Genomic DNA, 25,338 nt, shown 5'->3' with positions numbered 1-25,338 from the left:
AGCTAGGGATCATGGGAGTTGTAGGCCAAAACATCTGGAGGGTCACAGTTTGGGGATGCCTGGTCTAATTTCTCCCCCCACCCCCAATAACTAGAATCAGAGAATTGTAGGTGGCCTCAAGCGTCATCTAGCCCAATCCCCTGTAATGCAACTTGTCCTGCTCACTGCAAAACTAATTTTGGTCGGGTTTTGAGCGTTCCAGTCAAATACTTGAAAAATCTTCAATTAGCTCTCCTGCTTAAGAATCCTCCACCGCTGAAGAGCAGGCCTCGGTCCAGTATACCTGAAGGAGCGTCTCCACCTCCATCGTTCTGCCCGGACACTGAGGTCCAGCACTGAGGGCCTTCTGGCGGTTCCCTCGTTGCGAGAAGCCAAGTTGCAGGGTACTAGACAGAGGGCCTTCTCGGTAGTGGCGCCCGCCCTGTGGAACGCCCTCCCAACAGATGTCAAAGAGGAAAACAACTACCAGACTTTTAGAAGACATCTGAAGGCAGCCCTGTTCAGGGAGGCTTTTAATGTTTAATAGATTACTGTGTTTTATTTTTCTGTTGGAAGCCGCCCAGAGTGGCTGGGGGAACCCAGCCAGATGGGCGGGGTATAAATAATAAATTATTATTATTATTATTATTATTATTATTATTATTATTATTATTATTATTTTGATGAGATGGCAGCGTGGACAGTATAATAGCCCAATTTTTAGAGTTTCATGATGTGTACAACTTGATTAAATAACCAAAATTAAAATATATATTTCCATTTTAAGGAATTGAATCAAGTCCAGCTCAAAATGGGCATAGCAGAAAAAGAGACGGTCTTCATCAGAGCACAAAAGAGCCCTCTCTCACTTGCTTTCTCTCTCTCTCTCTCTCTCTCTCTCTCTCTCTCTCTGTGTGTGTGTGTGTGTGTGTGTGTGTGTCAATTATTCACTTGCCTCAAAAGGACTCAGAAAGGAAGCAGCCTCTTTGAGTTGGGGGGAGTTTGCATTTGAAGTCTACCCCTTTAAAAAGAAAACCAACACCACATCCTTACTAAAACCAATGCATTCTGCCACTAGGGGATGCCGTGATTTTTGCGGCAGCTGCTATTTCCAAAATCCCCCTTCCAACACTGCATCCAGGGCATTTGGTGGGAAGGAAAATATAGATAGGAGAAGCTTGTCCCTCTGTGGCAACATTTAAAAAAATAAAAGGACAAGGAAGTCGGTGCTGCTGCATCTGCTAAAATAATTCCTTCCCAACAGCACAGACACCATTTAATGGGCGCTAGTTTCACACTCCCTTTGCAACTGGAGAAATGGCACCGCAAATTTCAATTTACAAAACAGGCTTGAAAGCACTTAAAAGTTATGACAGAAGAGAAATGCAGGCACCTGTTTCTCTCCCATCGCAACTCTGTGTTGTGCTTTCAAGCTCACTTATTTTAACGGTCGAGTTGATAAGTGCTTGCTTAAATCTCTCCCATCAGAAAAAGAGTGGACTTTAAAAAAAATGCTTAACTTTCGACTGGCTGATCCCCTAACATCCTTGTCAAATCCGCTTGTTTATGATCACTCACCTACAGGAGTGTGTTTTTGTATTTTTAACTGGTAGTGTTATGCCTCTGCATTCTTTTTGCACTTCTGTCTTTTTTCACCTTCCCTCCAGATGTGTCTGAATTAAATTAAACCACCCAGTGTTTGCACAACTCCTGCTTTTCATGGTGCAGAAATAAGAAATAAAATGAGTTTTGTTTCATTTGTTTGCGAGAAGCAGTACCCAGCTAAAAATGCAGATGAGGCCATTTGTTTGCAAGAAGCAGTACCCAGCTAGAAATGCAGATGAGGCCAAGATCCAGGCTATTTCCTTGCAGGGTAAACAACCAAATACTTTATTCAGGGCCCTCCTGGCCCAGAGAACACAGCCCTGCCCCCATCCTCTGACGGAAAGAAAAAGTTCCCTGCAATACCTCTGCCTCCCTGAGCCTTGTAGAAATCAAAGGCTACAAAATGAGGGCCCTTCAACTAGCCTGCCAGCACTTCCAGGGAGGTGATCCACACTTCAGGCTGGGTCAACCTACACAAAGTTTCAATTGGCTCTAGCTCCCTGCAGAGACAACTCCTGCAGGACCTCTCTGAGCTGTCCAAGGTTCTGAATGCTCCCTGCTTGACCTGCCCTCTGCCTGCTTCCCATGGGAGCCTCAAGCACCAATAGGACATTAAGTCCACCAGAACTGGTTTTGAAATACCGTGTATAAGACGACTAGGCGTATAAGACGACCCCCCAACTTTTCCAGTTAAAATATAGAGTTTGGGATATACTCGGTGTATAAGAATGGAACACAACTAAAAGAACAAACAACTTAGAAATGAAGATGATCGAATCCTTCGCTATGGAAGGATTAATGGATGTTTGGAAAGAGATGGTATGGATTAGGTGAAAATGTTATCCAAGGCCAGACCTTCCAGGCTGCAACTCAGATAAGCAGAAAACAAGGCCAGAGGGAGATTTTTTTTTATTTTTCTGTGGAGAGCTGGTATAAACAGGATTAGATGGTCTACTTGGGAACAACCAATCAATCCACAATAATAAAGGGTTGACAGGTCAACCATGATAAAATGAAAGCAGTTGGGACAGAACAACTTGTGTCTGTATAAAATACACACAAACCCATAAAGAACGTCCGGAACACACACTTACAAATGTGATACTGAACAACTGATGACAGTGAACTGTGTCCTCATTTGGCTCTCTTGGCCCTACTTGGTCCCCATTTGGCTTATAATAGTACCATTATTTTATGACTTTGGTCAGACCCCACCTGGAGTACTGGGTCAAGTTCTGGGCACCACAATTTAGGAACAATATTGACAAGCTGGAACATGTGAAGACGATGGTGACCAAGATGATCAAGAGCTTGTTTTCTCCTGCTCTGGAGGGTAGGACTTGAACCGATGGCTTCAACTTACAAGAAAGGTGATTCTGTCTAACCACCAGGAAGAAATTTCTGACAGCAAGAGCTGTTCAACGGTGGACAGACTCCCATGAGAGGTGGTGGACTCTCCTTCCTTGGAGATTTTTAAGCAGAGGCTGGATGATCTAGTTAAGATTCTTGCATTGCTGTCCATTTGACTAGATGATCCTCAGGGTCCCTTCCAACCCTATAATTCTAATGACTCTGTGAAATAATCCTTTCTGGAATGCACCGTAACTACATGGTAGAAAGTGCATGTGTTGAAATGCTCTTCCATGTAATGAAATCTATCTCTAGGTATGGAAAAAGCAAGCATATCAGGGAGACGGTTAGTCAACATGGCACTTTCCAAATGTTGTTAGATTACAGCTCTCATCAGCTCCAACCACCACGATCAATTTTCAGGGATGATGGGAGTTGTAGTCCACAGGACTTGGAGGCTATCGCACATTGGCTATCCCAAGAGATTGGCTTGTTGCACTGTGTGCTAGCTAGGCAGGCAAATCTGTAATAGATATTTGCATCTTAGATTCAAATTTTGATATCTGGATATATTACTCTGCTACATTTTCAGACTCAAAGAATCCTAGCGCTGAGCTCAGATGGGGAAATCTGATTAATTTTTTGTGGGTCATGAGTGGAAATGGCAATGGCTACTGGAGAGGGGCCAGAGAAATAGCCTGATGAGAATACAGACAGATGGAGCCATTCATACAACTAGACCTCCAGGCTGCCTAAGTCAAAGGCAGCTGGCCAGTTTATAACAGTATTCAGATAACGGAAAGTCTCATTTGGTGCCAGCAAAATTATTGTGGAGCCTACCAAGAAGGTTACAGTCACCGAACAAAATGCACATTGAAATTTATATACAAACACACTAACAACTGCATAAATATATTGTATTATGAGGGACCATTTCTCATATCAGGGAGGAAAGAAGGTCCCAATTGTAACCTCTGGAAACTCCAGGTAAAAGAATAAGAAAGAGGGAGGGGTTGAGATCAGGTAACAGGTGGTGAGAAAGAGCTGCATTTGGAGAGTCACTGCCAGTCAGAATAGACCACACTGAGCTAAATGAACACAGAGTCTGGCATGGCTTAAGGCGGCCTCCATGTTTCTATTCCAGAAAAGAATAGGAAGATTGTGATGTGCAAGCTGTATCCATATATGCTTTGGTTACATTACATTACATACTGTAGGTGGGTGCACATGATCCATAGCTGCCAAGTCTCCTGTTTTCCCCGGGAAACCCCCGTTTTTCCAGCTGTCCCCAGCCGAAAAAACGGATTTTTTTGTTTTCCCCGGTTTATTCTGGTGCGGTGGCCATTTTGGAATTGGGCGGAGCATGCTCAGAAGCGACTTTTGATGCTGCTCCGCCCAGTTCCAAAACGGCCACCGCGCTACTTCCGGTATGCTACTTTCGGTCCGGTCCCTTATTTTTCAGAGAGGAACTTGGCAGGTATGACATGATCACAAAAGCTGGACCCACTACACAACCACACTTGGGGGCTATTTCTAGGATTGCCCATGTTTGTATCAGCCTAGTGCAAATTATCACTCTTAACACTACAGATTCCCCCCTCCCTTTTCCATTGTCTTGATGAGAAATTTTATACCACAAGTTTGCTTCTCCCACAGTCTCCCAGAACCAGAAGAGGTATGAAAAGGGAGGAGGAAAGACTGATGGTGGAGTCTCAGATTGCTTGGGAAGGGCCCAGGAGAAGAGGAAGCTTAGGCAGCTGGGGTGGGGACCTTCAGTTCCACAACTGCCTCATAGGGGCAAGATCTACTGGGAAGCGTTGCTGTGTGTGCTCAGTAGTCCTGGCACTACAGAGCAGCCTCATTTCTTCCAATAAAGAGTTACCATATTTACTCAAATGCAATGTGCACCTTTTCTGGCCAAATCACGACGTGAAAATTAGGGTGCGCGTTAGCTACGATGGCACATTAGATTTGAGTAAATACAGTAACTTCAGTTGGAAACCAAAAGATTTCCATGTGATGCTTCTGGTGACACATACGTACCCCACCTACACGCATGAGCTGTGATATTTTGCTGAAGCTTAATCTTCCCACTCCTGTGCCGAAATCCAAACCTGCATTTTCAGTTAAGTGCAGGCAACCAGACAAACATAATTAATCACCTTGCCTTGATGCAAAAAAGACTTTGTTCGAGGAGACATGGCAAAAGGAAATATGGAGAAGGAGGATGCAACTGTGAATCATTCTCTAGCCTTTCGACCAAACATGGAAGAACATTATGGTGCCCCCCCCCACCAAACAAAAGGAATGAGTCACCTGCTGGTGTAAAGTTTGCATCAAGTGCACTTTTCCAGGGAAACAGACAAGCAGGGTTGTAGCTGCAAAAGCTACTTACGAATTATTAGAGTGTTGCCGTGCACAGCATGAACTTGTAGTCAGAGGCAAACCCTTTCCTAAAGGAGGTCTAGAGGAGGTAAGAACTTTGAGAAAAGCCACTTTTATTGGGTTTTCTAAACAAATAATAAATGATACAAATAAATAGACCCAAGTCTTCTCTCATCATTTGTATATCACAAATAATCTCTCTATATATATAAATGTAGAAGGTCCGTGTTTGTTAGGCTGCGATGTTCTCCGAAACCGCTTGCCCGATCGCGTTCAAATTTGGCCACAGCGTCACATGGGGATATCCGAGTGTTGCCATGTGCTTAGATTGGCCACATGTCACACCTGTGCCACAAAAACCAGGTAAAACCCACTAGTTTGGAACCCTGAACTCAGAGGGCCAGGAAAGCTGGCGAATAGAAGGCAGAAGAGGTTACAGCACAGCGCCCTCTAGCGACGGCTATACTGGTACTACAGCTAGAAAACCTTGGCCCTCTATCGGAGGCTACACTGGTACTGCAGCTACTAGGCCAAATGGAGGCCCGCCTTTACAGACTAGGCCGAATGGAGGTGGGGACTTGCCTGGGTGTGGGTTGGGGGCAGGAGGGGACGGGATAGGTCATGGATCGGGACAGGGTGGGGGGAATCACAGGTATGAGCCACAGCAACGCATGGCCTGGCCAGCTAGTAGCAAAATAAGTTTGCAGTGATATCTACAGCATATGGTTCATTGTTAGAGGTCAATGTATAAGTTCTTGGTTCATGAACTGGTTTAAACAAATACAGAAACAAAGGGAAACAGGACAGAACAGAGTTAACAGATAACATTCAACAGTGCACAGCTAAACGCCTAATCAGGAGCCCTTGGGGCTGTGCTTAGATTACGTATGAGTAATAGTCTTTTCCCCTCTTATGTTCCCAATGAAACAATATAAGGTGTTTGTATATTGATGGATGTGGGAGGTGAGGTTCAAAGCAAAGATAATAATTAATGTTTAAATTTACATTTATATCAACCAGATTGAGCCAAATGCTGATGAGGGGGGATTGTTTTCTGGGATACTGGCATATGCTATGAAATTAAACCAGTCATCTTTCTTGATCTGTCCATGTGTCAACTGCAGTTTATTTGTTAATCTCTCACGGAGGGCTGTTTCCCACACCGTTTTGAACCAATGGTCCATCTTTGTGCCAGAAATGTCTTCCCAGTGCCTGGTTATGTTGCGTCTCACCTCTTGTATTAATTATGTATTATGTAAATCCAGATTGTTGTCTTGGAAATTTATTTTAATAAAGATAATTCTGGTTTGATTTCCAATTGTTGTTGTTTTATTAATTTATTGGAACATCACATCCCAGAAAGGCTGGATTTTTGTACAGTCATGTCAGCAACTGGTTAGGCACTCATCAGGAGCGGCGGCTGGATGCTGATGAGAATAACAAGCTTGCCTCCATCATCCATGTGACATAGCAATATCAGAGAACATCTTCAGTCAAGATGCATGTCGTTATATGAATCTGCCTTACTTTATTTTCTTATATACTAATTAAATTTATATCCCGCCCACCACCCACCCCCACAGAGTGAAAGGTGGCAAACAGCAACTGAGGAAACAATAGGAAACATATTTAAAATAAAAAAATTCCTTCAGTAGCACCTTAAAGACCAACTAAGTTTTTATTTTGGTATGAGCTTTCGTGTGCATGCACACTTCTTCAGATACACTGGAAACGGAAGTGTCAGACCCTTATATATATACAGAGGGTGGTGGGGGTTGGTGGGAATGGGTGATGGGCTGATGGGAGTGGTAAACCTGTGGATGGCTGTTAACGGCTGCTGATGGCTGCAATTAGTCCTGGGGGGGGGACAAGGGCTGAGGCGCTAAAGGAAGCTTGATCATGCTTCCGTTTCCAGTGTATCTGAAGAAGTGTGCATGCACACGAAAGCTCATACCAAAATAAAAACTTAGTTGGTCTTTAAGGTGCTACTGAAGGATTTTTTTTTTATTTTGCTTCGACTCAGACCAACACGGCTACCAACCTGTAACTATATTTAAAATAATTCAAATACAAATGCAGAGGGGGAAAGATCTCGGCTTAAACAGCTTGCTTTAAGAGGAAGGCTTTCAGTAGATGCCTGCCTTGTATCCAGGGGGAGGGAATTCCAAAGGACTCAGAGTAGACCTGTTGCAAATAATAGACTTAAACTTAGTCATGACCTTTAATTTCAATGTGTCTGCTCCAATTTAGTTAGGACCATTAATTTCAATGTGTCTACTGCAAGGAGGACCAAGCGGGGTCTGTTTCATACACAAAGGGCATTGCTCTAAGAGCAGAAGAGGGGGGAAAGAGCCTGTGGACGCGCTCTTTTCTAGAAATAATGCTTACCAAAGAGAAAAGGGCTGCTTACTATGGAAAAATCAATGTGGTCTTGGGCAGCCGCCAACGTCCAAAGCAGCCAAAAGAAGAAGGAATGCCGTGCTGCTAAAAGACTATCGTCTTCCATCAAAGAGAGGAGAAAAGAGAAATGCTTTCTCCTCCAAACTGCTGACTCAGTGATAACCGGAGTTGAAGATTATGAAGCAGGCCGTTCGGGGCCCAGCCAATGCCAGCAGGGCGCACATACACACAGGGAGGGAAAACAGCTTCCACAACGAGACGGTTGAGATGAAATAGGACCAGGAGGCTAACACCGGGGCTCAGAGGCAGCAAAAGGAGGGACAGCCTTGCCAAAACAGATAATGGAACCCTTGGAACGGTTTCCTACACTCCTGTTTTCTCGTTCCTGCTTTCTTGATAGATCGGCCACTTCAGCATGCCAAGGTAGTAAACAGTGAGGACGTCTGTGCATCAGCTAGCTACCTTCGGAACTGTTTTAGTTTTCGCCATTTGCCATCGTGATCAACGGAGGATGTGGCAAGCACCCAGAGATGTCAGGAGAGGGCTTTATAAGGTGTTCCAAAGGCAAGTGCACACTATTAATCATCCATATAGTAGCTGCATACAAAATACCCCCCCCTCTCTTAAAAAAAACCTCCTCTACTTCACAACCAGGCTCTGTCATTATTCTTTTTCGCCTTTTTTTAACAGATTGGAAGCAGATGTCGACGGGGGCTTTTTTCCTCAGGCCACACAGATAATTGCTAGCTAAACAAACCTCGGAATCCAGGTTTACCAGCTCAGCTCAGTTTCCCACTCAAGGACTAGGAGTCTTACTAGATCTAATAAGCCCTGCTCTGTTTTCTTTTCAAATTCTTTTAATTAATAAATGAATACTGCATGGCCGGCTCTACCGTTAGGCAGAGTGAGTCAGCCGCCGCAGATGGTCTAGTAAGACTCCGCAGATGGCAGGTGCTGTGAGACAAGGGGAGGGCGTAGCTGTTTGGGAGACACCATGCTGCTTTGCAGCCACAAAGTTAGCTGCTTTGTGATTCGACACACTGCTTTGTGCTCAATGTGATAAAAAGCGGTATATAGAAGCTTCCAGTAAAAGAACTCAATCTTTCACCTCCACACACATCATTGTATATTTAAAAAATTCCTTCAGTAGCACCTTAAAGACCAACTAAGTTTATATTTTGGTATGAGCTGTGTATCTGATACTGTGTATCTGAAGAAGTGTGCATGCACACGAAAGCTCATACCAAAATATAAACTTAGTTGGTCTTTAAGGTGCTACTGAAGGAATTTTTTTATTTTGCTTCGACTCAAACCAACACGGCTACCTACCTGTAACTAGAATCATTGTATATTGTCATTTAATAACAGAATATAAAATGCACCAAGAGGGACCCAGGTGGCGCTGTGGTTAAACCACTGAGCCTAGGGCTTGCTGATCAGAAGGTCAGCGGTTCGAATCCCTGTGACGGGGTGAGCTCCCGTTGCTTGGTCCCAGCTCCTGCCCACCTAGCAGTTCGAAAGCACGTCAAAATGCAAATAGATAAATAGGAACCGCTACAGCGGGAAGGTAAACGGCGTTTCCATGTGCTGCTCTGGTTTGCCAGAACAGCTTTGTCATGCTGGCCACATGACCTGGAAGCTATACGCCGGCTCCCTCGGCCAATAATGCGAGATGAGCGCGCAACCCGAGAGTCGGTCACGACTGGACCTAATGGTCAGGGGTCCCCTTTACCTTATAAAATGCACCAAGCAGGACAAAAGTGGTGGGGGGGAGAGAAACGAGGAACAACTGGTATTCTTTTTGCTGTCCACATGCAGAAGAATATGGATACTGTCATTTGTTATATTTTTTGGCAACCCTACATTTCAAATGGATGCCAAGGTAGCATATAGAAAACAAATTCAATACCTTGCTACGCAAATACAGTTATCACAATACACAAAGCGCAACAGGCCGAATAATAATAACTGTGAACATTTTATTGGTTATTTCCTAACGTAAAGGTCTAGCCCAGTATGCGAAACATATACTGTTCATATATACGGTATATAACCTGTGAAAATACATTTCTTCTTTTCTTATCTTTTCTTATTGTTTCTTCTTGTGAGTCCCTGCATAACACAATCCTTAGGCTTTCTTTTTCTAGCATATACAGCAGGCATATTAGGTAACCTTGGCTTTCCAGATGCTTTGGAACTACAACTCCCATGATCCCTGACCACTGGCCCTGTTAGCTAGGGATCATGGGAGTTGTAGTCAAGGGCGTACCCACCATGCGGCAAGTTAGGGCAGCTGCCCTACTCTAGAAGCAGGGCTGGTGGGCAGAGGCGGAGCACAGCCCGGCGGAGCGCGAGTTCGCCATTCCCGCCGCACCGCGCCGCACCCTCCCTCCAGCTCCCCGGCGCGCCCTCAGGCAAGGCTAAGCGCGGCGGGGAACCAGGGAGCGCGGCGCGGTGGGCGGGAATGCCGAACGCGCGCTCCGCTGGGCTGGGCTCCGCCTCCGCCCACCAGCCCTGCTGCTAGGGAGGGGCACAGCCCGGCGGAGCGCGAGTTCGCCGTTCCCGCCCACTTTGTGGCCCCTCCCCTTCCGTGCCTTGGCCCCTCCCCTTGCCCCCCCCTAGTTTTGATCCTGGGTACGCCCATGGTTGTAGTTCCAAAACATCTGGAGAGCCAAGGTTGCCTATGCCTGATATACAGCAACCGATAAAATATCACACATGTATTTAAATATGCACTCGCAACAAACAGGCTGGATCTACGCACGCCCCTGCTGTTGCAGGTACCTAACCTCCACACAAATTCAGTTCTTTCCAATTGCAACAGAAAGAAAACCACGGCTTGTTTAGGTTCACATATTGTGGAACACGCTGTCTCCTTGGGAACACCAGTGGTCCCAACCTTAATGCGTTTTAGCCATATGGCGAAGGTCCACTTGTTGTATAGAGACTTTGAGTGACACTCTGATTTATTTTATACCTGGATCTCCCTTTAATTACCTTTAATGGATGCCCCACCATTCTCCCAGTGCAGGAGCCAAACAGGTATAACTAAAACCAGTAGATCAAGAAGAAGCAGGTGGAAACAGGTGGAGGCAGTGGCACACCAACCATCACCAACAAAAATGTAGGTTCATCACAGGATTCAGCGCAATAAAATCATTCCACACGTAACGTTCATTGGAATCAGAATATTTTAATTACCTTCAGGAAAGTAAAGACTCACAGATAATAGCAACTGGGCATGCACGCAAGCTGGCAAAGTGTGGCTGACTCATGCCAACCATGCAGGCACAGAAAGTATAAAATAACTTGTAATCAATTGGTTTGGATTAATGACAAAAATCCTAAACTTCATCATCTCAAAGCCAGAACTCAGAATACATTTGAGAATGACATACCTTCTAATTGCAACATTAGATTTTTGAATTTCCACAGCATCACCACTTTAGAAGAGCATGTGGTTGTCGCAAATATTTGTCTGACACAGGTACACACAGGTACACAGCACAGAGAGCTCCTGGTTTTCTCAAGCTCCCTGTGGCACATATACCTAGAGACTCTTATCTTTGGAGGAAGGAGTCCTGAATCTTGTGTCCAATAATGTACTATAAATCTGCTATTAAAGGCAGAAGATGATAAAAACCCAACAGTCTTACCTTCACCTGATGAGCCTGAAAGATCGATGATTACAAACACTCTTCCTTCTGGTTCCAAATCAATCTGCAGTTGAAAAAAGCAAATATTTATTATTAGAATTCCGCTGTGTTCTTTTCCTTGGGTGTGTTTGTTTATTACTAAACGTCATCTTGCAAATCCTTGTACCGCATACTCAATGGAAGCCAGTGGTTTCAAGGACTTGAGGTAGTCCGTCAGATGTGCCATCTCAATCCAGCCTCAGATTTAAGTAGGAAGGATCCTCATAAACATTTGTTTACACTTCTGGATTTCAACCTCACCGGGTCCCCTTTCTTAATTACCTGACGACAAGTAAGAGCAACACTTTATCTGATTCTTGAATTCACAACTCTGCATATTCCAAATGTTTGGGATAGGTAAACACATGTGGGGGGGGGATATAAATTATCGAGTGAACAATATCTTCAAACATCCTTCCCCGATCTCATGCCTTCCAGATGGTTTGGACTCCAACTCCCATAATCTCCAGCCAACATAGCCAATGATCAAGGATGCTGGAAGTTGTTGTCTAAAACATCTGGAGGGCACTAAGCAGTGGAAGGCTGTAGTAAAGCAATTAAAATGTAACAGATGTTTACAGCATTCAGAGTATCGTCGGCTTGGGAACACTGGCTCCCAAAAGAATTTATGAAAACTCTTGAGAGTGCCTTCATGTGTTGGAAACAGCAAAATGTGGATGTACAAGCAATTCATGCATCCACTGTCAAGTTTTTGGGATAATACGCATAATGAACAACGGTCTGCGCCTGCACTTGGAACCTCTGCAGCTTTTCGCTCAGGGAGGCAAGCAAGTTTCCCCTCAGAAGTGTGATCCCAGCAGTAACAACAGCAGCTTGGATTCTTTATTGCTCAGAAGTGGAAGAAGAAGTTCCCACGAAAGAAGAACGAATGAGCAAGCTAATGGACTATGCAGAACTGGCAAAATGAACAACAAAATTGAGAGAATCTAAAGATGAGTGTTTTATGGAAGAATGGATGCCTTTTCCAGACCACTTAAAGAAATATGTAATAATAATAATAATAATAATAATAATAATAATAATAATAATAATATATTTATACCCCGCCCATCTGGCCGGGTTCCCCCAGCCACTCTGGGCGGCTTCCAACAAAACAGAAATTCTAAAATACAGAAATCCATCAAACATTAAAATACAGAAATCCATCAAACATTAAAAGCTTCCCTAAACAGGGCTGATATACAGTGATGCCTCGCTAGACGAATTTAATTCGTTCCACGGGTCAATTCTTATAACGAAAAATTCATCTAGCGAATCCCATAGGAATGCATTGAATTTATTTTATTTTATTTTTTGCCCATAGGAACGCATTAATTGAATTTCAATGCATTCCTATAGGAAACCGCGATTCGCTAGACAAATTTTTCGTAAAACGAATTTGTCTAGCGAGGCAACCTCCGCTCGAAAAATCCTTCCGTTAAGCGAAAAATTCGTCTTACAGGGCGTTCGTCTAGCGAGGCACCACTGTAGTATGATGAACTCACAAGCAGGATTTGAGCTAGGAGCAACAGAATTAATTACAGTGGTACTTTGGTTCTTAAATGCCTTGGTACTCAAACAACTTGGAACCCAAACACTGCAACCCTGGAAGTAAGTGTTCCAGTTTGTGAACTTTTTTTGGAATCCAAACATACGGGCTTCCGGGTTCAGCGCCAGCACCGATCGGCGGGGTTTCGTCTCGTCTCCGAGACGGCCCGTCCCTGCTAGGAGTGGGGAGGGCAGCGAGAGCGACGCTGCGCCCCTTAGAACCTCGGGAAGGGCGTCCCGGGGGCAATTTGCTCGGCACAGCCCCAATCCGGACTCCCCAACTCTTCGGTTAGCTCTAATAAGGAGGGTAGAAGTCGCGGGGGCCATTTTGAGCGGCAACGTTATTCTAGCAGGGAGAAGCTTCAAGCCGAAGGCGGAGAGCGCTGGATTCTTCCGAAAATAAAACGATTGGAAAAGACTGTAAGTAACCTCACGATTTGGATTATAAAACAATTTGGATCTGGGAGAGAGGGGAGAAAAGAGGAAGCCACCCCCCCCCCCACGGCAACAAAAGAGACAGTAAATAGAAACCCGAAGCCATAAACAGAAGATTTGCAATTCAAAAGGATCCCTCAAAGGCATCAAAGAGAATCTCCCCTTTGATGCAGGGTGAGAAGGGGAGAGAGACTGTGGTTTATGACTGCCCTGCAGCAAGAGGTAAAGACTGAGAAAAATCTTTCTTTTCCTCGGGAGCCGGCAGCCCAGACAACCCAGTGAGTTGATCAGGATTTATGAGTCAATTTTTATTTCACTTTGTATTTCTGGACTTTGTGGAATTTCTTTTTTGGTTTAAATGTTTGTGAAATGTGAGTTCGAACTTTATTGTTAATAAGACTTGAAGAATGCAGCCAGCTTGTTAAAATGGAGTCGAGAAAATAAACTGTGATCATATTCCACCCCACGTGACAAGTTTTGACCTTGGCAGGATTGAATTATGTCAACAAAAAAGTGTTCCCCTGAGTTCCAGCGGTCTGTTTTGACCTTAATGTGGGAAACAAGAATAGAGCTATGTCAAGAGGAGACACGACGGCAAGAGTTACAGCAAAAATTTCAGATGGTGATGGCAGAATATGATTTTTTAGGAGATGAAGCTTTTGACACTGAAAAAGATGAATGTGAGAATGACAATGATGATGACTGTGATTTGGAAGGAAAAGATGAAGATGAGGACTGTGATGATTCAACACAAAATGAAGCACACCACGAAAAAAATGATGACTTTACTCTACAAAAAGTTGGATGGAGTGCCCTGCTTTTGAGGGGGGCACGATTGGTATTATTGGAACTCCAGAACGCCCACAGGGAAGAAGGAAAAAATATGCAGAGAAGAGAAGAAATTCAGGGGTCCTGTATGGTGGCCTGGATGGCAAAAGACTGTAAACAGGGGGTGGGGTGAAGGGAAAGTGATGTTGTGATTATATGGATGGATTAACAGGTTTATAACTGGTCTGCTGATTATGGAATTTGCTGGATTGGGGGGGTGGAGCCGGTAATCGGGGATGTAAGGTTAAATTGAGAATAGTTATAGTTTTAAAAGTGAATGGATTTTGGAAAATGTGAAAATATGGAGGCTTATAGAGGGGAAAAAAATTAGGCACGGGAAGATAAAATGGGAGTTTGATTTTTCAGTGATTTGAATATTAGATGAAAATGTTAACAATTGATTTATAAGTTGTATAAGATACAAAGGTGTATTTTTATAAAGTAAGAAACTGTTACAGATGATAAAAAAGGGATGAAAACCGGGGAAGGGGGGGGAGGGGAAGCCCACAAAATATGGTTTTACAATCATGAATGTAAGAAAAAATTTTCTGTTTTGTATTGTTTTTTTTTGTTTTTTTGCCCTTTCTTTTTTTTCTTTTTTCCTATTTCTATTTTTCTCTTTTTTTTGGTATGACAATAGATGGTTGGATGGATGGCCTCCTGCATACTGCCCTGGTTTGCTGGAGCTCCCTGGTGGCAGGGGGGGGCTTTGGGGTCAGGGGAGGGGGAGGAGGACAGAAAGCCAAGCATAAAATGGACCATCTCTGACTGTTCACATACATGGGATACTTCTGTGGCAGGGGAGGACCCATGTGGGTGGGTAGGAAGGAGGTGGAAAAGGTGTTTATGTATGTACCGTTTTTTTTGTTTTTTTGTATTCTGTAAAATTAATAAAAAGTATGTTTTAAAAAAAAACATACTCCAATTTGAGTGTAACGCAGACAATTTGAGTGCCACACTTCCATTTTGAATGCAACACTTCCATTTTGAGTGTTAAACTGGCGGTTTGAGTATTACGCTGAGGTCTGTCTGTTTTTGCTATTCATTTTGTGTTTCTGTTTTTGCGGCTCTTTTTTGTGTGTGTGTGTGACTGTGTGGAACCCAGTTCAGCTACTGATTGATTGTGTGACTGCAGTACATTGTTTATTGCTTTCATTTTATGGATCAATGGTGTTGTTAGATAGTAAAATTCATGTTAAATTGCTTCTTCAGGGGTTGTTTTTAAAAGTCTGGAACGGATTAATCCAGTTTGCATTACTTTCTATGGGAAAGCACGCCTTGGTTTTGGAATGCTTTGGTTTTGGAATGGACTTGCGGAATGGATTAAGTTTGAGAACCGAGGTACCACTGTAGATTTAACAAATGGAAGACAGCGTGCAGCAGAAGGGGGGGGGGAACAACTTCATGGGAAAAGGGGTAGGAAATCAACAAAATAAGAGGGGGTGGGAATTAAATGTGAACTGGATTGTGCATATTACAATTGTTGAAACTTAATTAAGAATATCATTGAAAAAAAGAAGTGTGATCCCAGGAGAGTGAAAGGCAGCAGCCTCTTTATGCCACTCCTTGCCATGTGTGAAGATGAGATGTGCTCAAGCTACAGAGATTCTACGGACGTTCCACAAGGTGGAGCAGCCAAGAACAGGCCATCTCCTGAGTGTCCTTGTCGGCCTCGAGTTGGCACAAAGGGGGCAATTTCCAAATGCTATTCTCGATTGACCTTCAAAATTGCGAGGGAACATGGGGGAGGAGCTGATCTTTTACACATGCGGTGGCTATATTTCAGGATGTTAACACAATACATATTTAGTACAACGCATATTTGGCACCAATGCGGTGCAGAGCCAAGATCTGAAAAGTTCCTGTACAGTAATTGCTGTCTTTTATAGCAGGGCAGTCCCAGGCTTGTGTGAGCAACTTTGGCTTTTCGTCTGTTTGTTTGCTTGTAACTAGAACCCAAAGTTCCACCCACCAGGTGCAAAATAGCAGGACAGGGGACAAAACCTATTACAGTGGTAGCTCGACTTATGAACGACTTGACAACCGAATTTTTCGACTTACGAATGGGGCTAATGGCCGCGCGCTTACGAATGTCTCGACATCCGGAAAAAAACCGCGGCGGTTTTAGATAGGGATTTTTCGACATACGGATTTTTAGATAGGGTTGCTTCGACTTACGAATTTTTAGGTTTTCAATGCATTCCTATGGGAAATCGCGTTTCCAATGGCGTTTTTCGACTTATGGATTTTTCGACTTACGGAGGTGCCTTCGGAACGGATTAAATTCGTAAGTTGAGGCACCACTGTACTTACTGCAGGGTTATGGAAGCCTTGAGACCTCCCTAGGATGTTGGACTCAAACTCCCATCAGCCCCAGCATGGCTAGCAATGAAAGCAGATGTAGTTCAGCAAAATCTGAGAGGACACTGTTTCCTTCATCCCTGACCTATTGAATTCCATGATGCACCTACTCGCGAGTTACAACAAATAATGCATATTTATAATTGCTGATATTAAACAACTGTGCAACCACACTGGCACTGGCAACCTTAATAATAATAATAATAATAATAATAATAATAATAATAATAATAATAATAATTTATTACTTATTCCCCATCCATCTGGCTGGGTTTCCGCAGCCACTCTATGCGGCTTCCAACAAGAGATTAAAAATACATTAAAACATCAGTCATTAAAAACTTCCCTAAACAGGGAAGCGGGTGGAGCTGTGGGTTAAACCACTGAGCCTAGGGCTCGCCAATCAGAAGGTCAGCGGTTTGAATCCCTGTGACGGAGTGAACTCCTGTTGCTTGGTCCCTGCTCCTGCCAACCTAGCAGTTCAAAAGCACGTCAAAGTGCAAGTAGATAAATAGGTACCACTCTGGCAGGAAGGTAAACGGCGTTTCTGTGCGCTGCTCTGGTTCACCAGAAGCAGCTTAGTCATGCTGGTCACAAGACCCAGAAGCTGTTGCCGGCTCCCTCGGCCAGTAAAGTGAGATGAGTGTCGCAACCCCAGTCATCAGCGACTGGACCTAATGGTCAGGGGTCCCTTTACCTTTAAACAGGGCTGCCTTCAGATGTCTTCTGAACGTCAAATAGTTGTTTATATTTTTGAAATCTGATGGGATGGCATTCCACAGGGCGGGCACCACTACCAAGAAGGCCCTCCGCCTGGTTCCCTGTAACTTCACTTCTCGCAGTGAGGGAACCCCCAGAAGGCCATCAGCGCTGGACCTCAGTGTCCGGGCAGAAGGATGGGGGTGGAGACGCTCCTTCAGGTATACTGGACTGTGGCCGTTAAGGGCTATAAAGGTCAGTACCAACACTTTGAATTATGCTTGGAAACGTACTGGGAGCCAATGTAGGTCTTTCAAGACCGGTGGTTATGTGGTCTCGGCGGCACGTTCCCAGTCACCATTTAAGGCAGTGTTATCTCACTTTTGACAGCCATGTCTTCCTGCAAAGAATCCTGTGGGTTGCAGTATGTTAAGGGTGCTGAGAGTTGCCAGGTGGTCTCTATTTCCATTAAAAAAACAAAAAACTACATTGGGATTGACTGCTAAACCACCTGGGAAATTCTGTTTGTAAGAACAGAAGAAGACCCTGGTGCATCTGGCCCACTAGTTCAGCATCCTGTTCTCACACTGGCCAATCAGATGCCTGTGGGAAATCCTCAAGCAGGATTTGAGCACAAGAGCACTCTCCCCTCTCATGGTTTCCGGCAACTGGTGTTCAGAAGCATTGCTGAGCACAGCCATCATGGCTAACAGCCATTGAGCCGTCTCCTCCATCCGTCTAATCCTCTTTTCCTATGACCCTACGCATGCTCAGCTGGAAGCATGCCCCACTGACCTTAATAGGGCTTACTCTGAAGTAATGTAGGCAGCATTGCAGCCTGCACCAAATAAAGCACGCTGCCCTTGCAGAAGCAAAATCACGTTGACCGTGACCAATACTCGGTGTTAATTCTGCCAACTGTGTCCACGGCAGGACAGAGATGGGAACGCAGCATTCAAACCACGTCCCTTTGAATCCACGCAGGATCTGCTACAAGGAAAAGAGAATCCAAGACCACACTAAAATGCTTTACATAAGCATCGTGTTCATCCACAATCATAATGACTACTGTGCGCCAATAATTAAAGGAAGTGATCTCTCTCTCTCTCTTTTCTCTCTTTCTCTCTTTCTCTCTCTCTCTCTCTCTCTCTCTCTCTCTCTCTCTCTCTCACACACACACACACACACACACACAGTTGAGCATCAATGCCCCGCAAACTGCACTTTGGTCATTAGTTCTGACAAGTGGCGTTTACTTTTTAATTATTTACGATAACGTTTCGGTAATGCGAGAACTCTCCGGATCCTGCCAGGATTACATCATTGCTGGGAAGAGGAAGAAGAACTGCCCTTTTAGGGAATGTGCTAGAGTATTAATGCTATATTAACATCTTGGTAGATGTTCCTATTTATTTATTCTCCCTTTTAAGAGTGGCCGGAGTGGCTTTCGATCAAAGCGGCTTGCATCTGGACCTCGCCATCTCAGAAAAGTGGGAAATGCAGATAATTATCGGATTGTGTTTCATAAAGAAAGTGTGGGGTGGGGGGAGTAGGGGTGGGGTGGGGAGAGAGAGAGAGAGAGAGAGAGAGAGAGAGAGAGAGAGAGAGAGAGAGAGAGAGAGAGAGAGAGAGAGAGAAATGCTAAGGACTGGAGGGAATTTTCTGCCCAGGAAAGACACACACTGTCAAATGTGGAGCTATGTCTCCTGTCTCCGGTCTAAGCCCCGCTGAATTTTAACCTGCAAACAAAGCTGACTTGATCCATTGATATGAAAACGCATGAAATTAAAACCTCGCAGATTATCCCACTAACTACAAAGAGTGTGCAGGGTGTGAGCGGCTGCATATGAGCAGGAAAGAGTTGTGAACTTTTTTAAAAATAGGAAATGGTGACAGTTGTGCTGGTGAGGATTCCCACCCCCAGTGAAATTCAGCAAAATATCAGCATTTCCTGTGGGATCAAGACAGGCACTGATAATGTCAAAATGTTCCCCGCCCCCTTTGTAAACATTTTAAGTGCAGTCTATTAGAAGATCAGAGAACAGCGTGCGAGGTAGATGTTTTGAAGCTAAGAGATGATGGCTGCCTTTGAACCATGTCAGTAATATTCTGCAGATGGCCCCCTAAAATAAAAGGAACCCATATTCTTCGTTGTCCCAGCTTATGCCATTCACACACCACGTTCACTTTCAATCCTTTCTGTAATTTCAAATCCCTTAGATAGTGCCAACCTAACCTTTGCATTGCAGGAACATTATATATAAAGTTGGGCCAGAACCGCATCACAAATGTAAAGCACTTCCAATATACTGCACATGCCTTTCTACAATTCCTGGGAACTGTAGTGTTTCCTCCTCACAGTCCTGCAATTTCCAGTACCCTTAACAAACTACGGCTCCCAGGATTCGTTGAGTGAAGTCGCATGCTTTAAATGTGTGTCAGGTGTGGAGCTTTTGGGAAGTTTTTAGTGTTTGACGTTGTACTGTATTTTTGCTCCCCCACGCCTCAAAACTCACCCTCAGCTGCTTTTTACACACACACACCCCAATCGTATTAGATTGGTATTACCTCACAGACACAGCCCTAGAAAACTGAGCTTTGAGCTTTTGATCGCATTTTGCTCAAAATAAAGGGGGGGGGAGGGGAACCCAGCTGCACCCAATATTTTTAAATTTACATACAACTTCTGGTCTGGATTGTTTTATACCTCTAAAATGCACCCTTTTAAAGGGAAAGATCTGAGGTTAAAACCATGGTGTTTAAAAGCAAACGGGAGATAAATATTCTGCTTGGGAGATTTCAGAAGCTACCACAGAGAATTCTGACAGAGCCATTCAAGAGACATTGAAGTTTTGAAACTGGGGACATAAAATTTTCATATTATGCTTCGTCAGAGGCAGGAGGACAAGATTAATTGTCGCACTGATGTGAGGGTTTCCGTTTTGTCACGACACAACGTGGTGACATTTTGATACGGCTTGCCGAAATGTGATCCTCCTCGCTCCCCTGCAGCTGTGCGGCATCTCACCCTTTGCCAAAACACTCCGCTAACATTTGTCACCTCCAAAGTGCTTGCATGAGTAATACACAAGGCCATAATTCAAGAAGGAAGCTGAAAACTTAGGAAGCCCCAAAAGCAATTGACCTGTAAAATTTGCCCTCCTGCCTCAGAAAAAAAACAACAACCCGCCCACGTCAAGGCATTTCCACATGACTCTTGACAGCTTGCCTCGTTTGCTTTGCAGAGCAGATATCAAACCCCCAGTGGCAAGAAGGCTCATTTGTACTACAAATGCCTTCTCATGGTTTTATTAATAATAGAGACAGCAAACATAATGGCATGAGGCTGTAAAAATAAAAATAAAAAGCTTTACTGAAACCACACAGAACCCCCGTGGTCTTTTTCTTTTATGAAAGCCAATCACTGGGACATAGGAATCTGCCTTGCACTGGGTGAAATAATTGGTCCATCTAGCTCAATACTGTCTGCACTGACCAGCAGTGGATTTCCAGTAGGGTTGCCAGACTCAATAGAGGACAGGACTTCTGTGCCTTTCATTGCCCTGCTCTCTTTTGAGCCTGGAAACCTTAAAGAGAAACCAGCAGACCCTTTGTTTAATTTCCAAGCAAAGTGTCTGCTGGTTTCTCTTTAAGGTTTCCAGACTCAAAAGAGAGCAGCAGGGCAATTAAAGGCACAAAAGTCCTGTCCTCTATTGAGTCTGGCAACCCTATTTTCCAGGGTTCCAGGCAGGAGTCTCTCCCAGCCCTACCTGGAGATGCTGGGAATTGAACCTGCAACCTTCTGCAAGGCTAGTATCCATGGCTACTAGCCATCGTGGCTCTGCTGCGCCGCCACAGTTAGAAGCAGCAATGCTTCTGAATCCCGGTTGCTGGAAAGCACAGGAGAGGGCGGCTCTTGTGCTTGAGTCCTACTTGTGGGGCTTCCCACAGGCATCTGGCTGGCAACTGTGAGAACAGGGTGCTGGACTAGATGGGCCAATGGCTGGATTCAGCGGGCTGTTCTTGTGTTGTTATTGTTGCTTCAATCTAGCCAGTGGAAAACAACTTGCAGACAGAATAATCACAACATTCTGCAATCAATTGATTTGTTAAAGCCTGCGACATTAAAAGCCAATGTTCCCAAATTATGGGCCATGTGAATTCAGGACACCATTAATACGGCAAAATGACCAGCGAACAGCTATTGGAAATCATTTGCAAAGCACACAGACAGAGAATAACCTTATTTATCTGCATAACGTCCGTGGGAAGACAGAGGATGCCCAGCCAAAATCTTTTTTTTTTTTTTGGATGTACAGGAATTATTTTTTTGCTCAGGTTACATAATACAAACTCAGTGTGAAATAGCTGGGAATTTTTCAGTAAGTTTAGATCTAACTGTGTCTTCTGATGTTTCCGGTGATGCAATTCCTCTTTTTGGCCAAGTCAGACGTGGTCACTCTATGCCACATTGATCGTCGTGGCACCCGCTTGGTACCTGTAAAGCACCGTTACACTGTTTTAACAGCCCTGGCTCCCCACACATATAATCCTAGGAACACTCAAGGCAAATCTTAAAACAAACAAACCAACAACATCTGGGAAACACTGGCCTGTGAGCGCTCCAACTGGAGAAGAGCAAAGGTGTCATGGGCTTTGAAGATGCTCAAACTCAGGACGAAAGGGAGAAACAAGCTGAGAGCTAAGAGCTGCTAGGCAAACCCTCACCATGATCAACTCCCGCCTCAAAACCAATGTCCCCACAGTGGAAGGGCGTGTAGATCCAGAATTGGCCTCCACAGTCACTTACAGACTCACTGTTAAGACTGTGCTCATGGAAGATAATCTTACTCGACTATGAGTGGTCGCCAAAGAAGAAAGTAGAAGGCTGCTGGGAACTATAGCTCCGTGAGGCATCTCCTAACAACTCACAGCACCCTACAGTTCCCAGGATTTTTGGGGGGGAAGCCATGACTGTGGAAGTGGTATATGAGTCTTCTTCTTTTTTGGCGATCACTCGTAGCCGAGTCAGATTGTCTTCCATAAACACGGTTTTAACAATGAGTCCATAAGTGACTGTGGAGGCCAATTCTGGATCCACACATCCTTCCACAGTGGGGACATCAGTTTCCAGGCGGGAGTTTTTATCACGGTGTGGATTTGCCAAGCGTGCCTTCCTCTTAGCACGTTTCTCCCTTGCATTCTGAGTTCGAGTGTCTTCAAAGTCCATTACAACTTTGGTAAAGGCTGTTCTCCAACTGGAGGGCTCGCAGGCCAGTGTTTCCCAGTTGTCAGTGTTTATACTACATTTTTTTTAGATTTGCCTTGAGCACAGATGTGATGTACAGCAGAATGGAACTCACGCTGTGACTCTTCCCTCATCTGTGCACCATCCTCCTTTCTTAAAAGAGTGGGACAATGGCGAAATGGAAAGGAGACACAGTTTCAAGCTGCTCCAATGAGGTTTCAGCTCCAACCTTACTGCTGTGGTATCCTAAGGAGTCACACCGCAGCAGCTCCAACTCCATGGCATTGAGAGCAGAAAGGGTCCTGAAGTTACATCAGGCTCAAGGAAAAATGAGCCAAGGAAAAAGAAACCCGTGTTGGATGTCAGAAGGCTTTGCGATATGAGCTCCAGCATCCCTACAAGTTCACATAATAAAACCCCTGTCCACAACTGACATTCACTGGCACACTTCTTGGCAGTTTCGGCAGAGAGACAGCAAGTTCGCTGGACATGGAAACAATTACTCAGAGGAGGCTGAACTACTTTTAACCCCAAACACATGGATCATTTCCCCTGGCCAGAGGAAACTGGAACATTCTTGGAGAAAGCACCAGGATGGTGGCCTTGGTCCGTATTGGATCTATGAATAAGTTCGGGATAATATTTTAATTTCCAAGGCTTTTGTTACGGGGCCTTCTCAACAGAAATGCAACATGTGAATCAACTTTGATCTGATCCCTCTTTTTTCATACATTATGTTTCCATTATCTTGAATTACCTTGATTATGATAGGGGGGGGGGGAGGATCAAGTTATTGTGCCTGCTTGCTTGCAAACATTGCCTGCTTTAGCCTTCTTTCACGATGAAAAAAACTTCTTGACATTACATTTCTGCTCTCCTCCCACCCTAACAATAAAGGTAAAGGACCCCTGACAGTTAAGTCCAGTCGCAAACGACTCTGGGGTTGCGGCGCTCATGTTGCTTTACTGGCCGAGGGAGCCGGCGTTTGTCCGCAGACTATTTTTCCAGGTCATGTGGCCAGCATGACTAAGCCCCTTCAAGCGAAACCAGAGCAGCGCATGGAAACGCCGTTTACTTTCCCGCCAGAGCGGTACCTATTTATCTACTTGCACTTTGACGTGCTTTCGAACTGCTAGGTAGGCAGGAGCTGGGACCGAGCAAAGGGAGCTCACCCCGTCGCGGGGATTCGAACCACCAACCTTCCGATCGGCAAGCCCTAGGCTCCGTGGTTTAGACCACAGCACCACCCGCGTCCCTAACAATAGGGCCTTGCAAGTTATTTCTTTATTTCAGAGTGTTTGTACCCAGCTGTTCAGGCAAAACGGCTCCTAGAGTGTTTAACATCCAGTCAATTAAAACAAGGCATTCCCTGCCCAGCGGCTTAAAACCTAAAAACAAACAGCCATGATGTGCAAAGGAAAAAAGGGACAGTGGGGAGACAAAACTCATGCCTTCCTTTTGAAGAATCGTGGTGACTATACGTGCAGTCTTTTGGGGTGATGAATTGAGAGCATTAAATGAGTTGAAGCCTATGGAGCAGAGAGATCCTAAGCGATAACAGGGTGGTTTAATCAGGAACGAGCTCCTCTCCTCTCATATGCAGTTTCCATTCTGTTTATGCATTATCACAAAATCCATAGTTTGTTGCAATGTCGAAAACTGGCAAACTACAGTTTGAGCCTGTTCTCCAAACCAGAATTGGAAATCCGTGATTCTGTGGGCTTTGGATTATGCCCACCCATAACTTACATGTATCCGCTGCCCGTCCCCTTCAAGGTAAAGGGGCCCCTGACCATCGGGTCCAGTCGTGCCCGACTCTGGGGTTGCGGCGCTCATCTCGCTCTATAGGCCAAGGGAGCCGGCGTTTGTCCGCAGACAGCTTCCGGGTCATGTGGCCAGCATGACAAAGCTGCTTCTGGCGAACCAGAGCAGCGCACGGAAACGCCGTTTACCTTCCCGCCGGAGCGGTCCCTATTTATCTACTTGCACTTTGACATGCTTTTGAACTGCTAGGTTGGCAGGAGCTGGGACTGAACAACGGGAGCTCACCCCGTTGCAGGGATTCGAACCGCCGACCTTCTGATCAGCAAACCCTAGACTCTGTAGTTTAACCCACAGCGCCACCTGGGTCCCTTATCATGGAGCAAATAGCAATGGGGATAGGATTCAGATCAGGATTAACAATACTGGGGCTTTAACCTTGCCTCCTGAAGTGCCCCACTGCCCTGATGAAACCCACAACCACCGCCAGTGGGAGATCAAGATGCAGGTCTCCCAAGCATCACATCTTGTTTGAACCGGAGTAGTTTGCGCAAGCCTGATTATCATTAAGAACGTGTTCATCAAGAACAGAGGCATGCAGGGACTTCTCTGCCAACTCTGCAGCTCACAAAACCCAAAGCTCAGCCTTCCAACCTTTTCCCCTCGCTTTTGTCAACATGCAAGGAGGCTCCTAATCTGCTTCTTATCTGGTACTTGAGAGCCAGCCAAGGAAGGAAAGTAGACTGTGGTCAGTCTTCTGTATGAATACAATCATTTGGAAGTTCCTTCATAATGCACTCCCTTCCACTTCCATCCATTAATATAATGAGAAATGATGGAATGTGCAGAAAGAGATTATGTATTATTGATATTCATAACCAGAGCCAACTTGCCTTCAGGATTTTAACTGCTCTGTTGGGTTAACACAACACTCAGAAAAAGGAAAGAAACATCAGCTGGGATGGCAGGGTTGGAGGTGAAACCATTTCCTGCATTTGAACTGCAAAAAGAAAGAACGAAAAAGAACGCCAAAGCGATTCAAGG

General features: G+C 44.7%; 1 protein-coding gene across 1 annotated transcript in view; it reads right to left on the bottom strand.

The window, feature by feature from the left end:
• Positions 1-25,338, bottom strand: part of PRKCE (protein kinase C epsilon) — a 321,969-nt gene that overhangs the window by 162,104 nt on the left and 134,527 nt on the right. Inside the window, exon 2 of the mRNA XM_035111183.3 lies at positions 11,376-11,439. Coding sequence (XP_034967074.1) covers positions 11,376-11,439 — 64 coding nt within the window. The remainder of the gene's footprint in view (positions 1-11,375; positions 11,440-25,338) is intronic.

Source organism: Zootoca vivipara, chromosome 3, assembly GCF_965207765.1.
Source record: "Zootoca vivipara chromosome 3, rZooViv2.hap1.1, whole genome shotgun sequence".
In the NCBI taxonomy this organism is placed as follows: Eukaryota; Metazoa; Chordata; class Lepidosauria; order Squamata; family Lacertidae; genus Zootoca; species Zootoca vivipara.
Note: the sequence above shows the minus strand (reverse complement) of the source record. Positions and strands in the feature narration are given on the sequence as shown.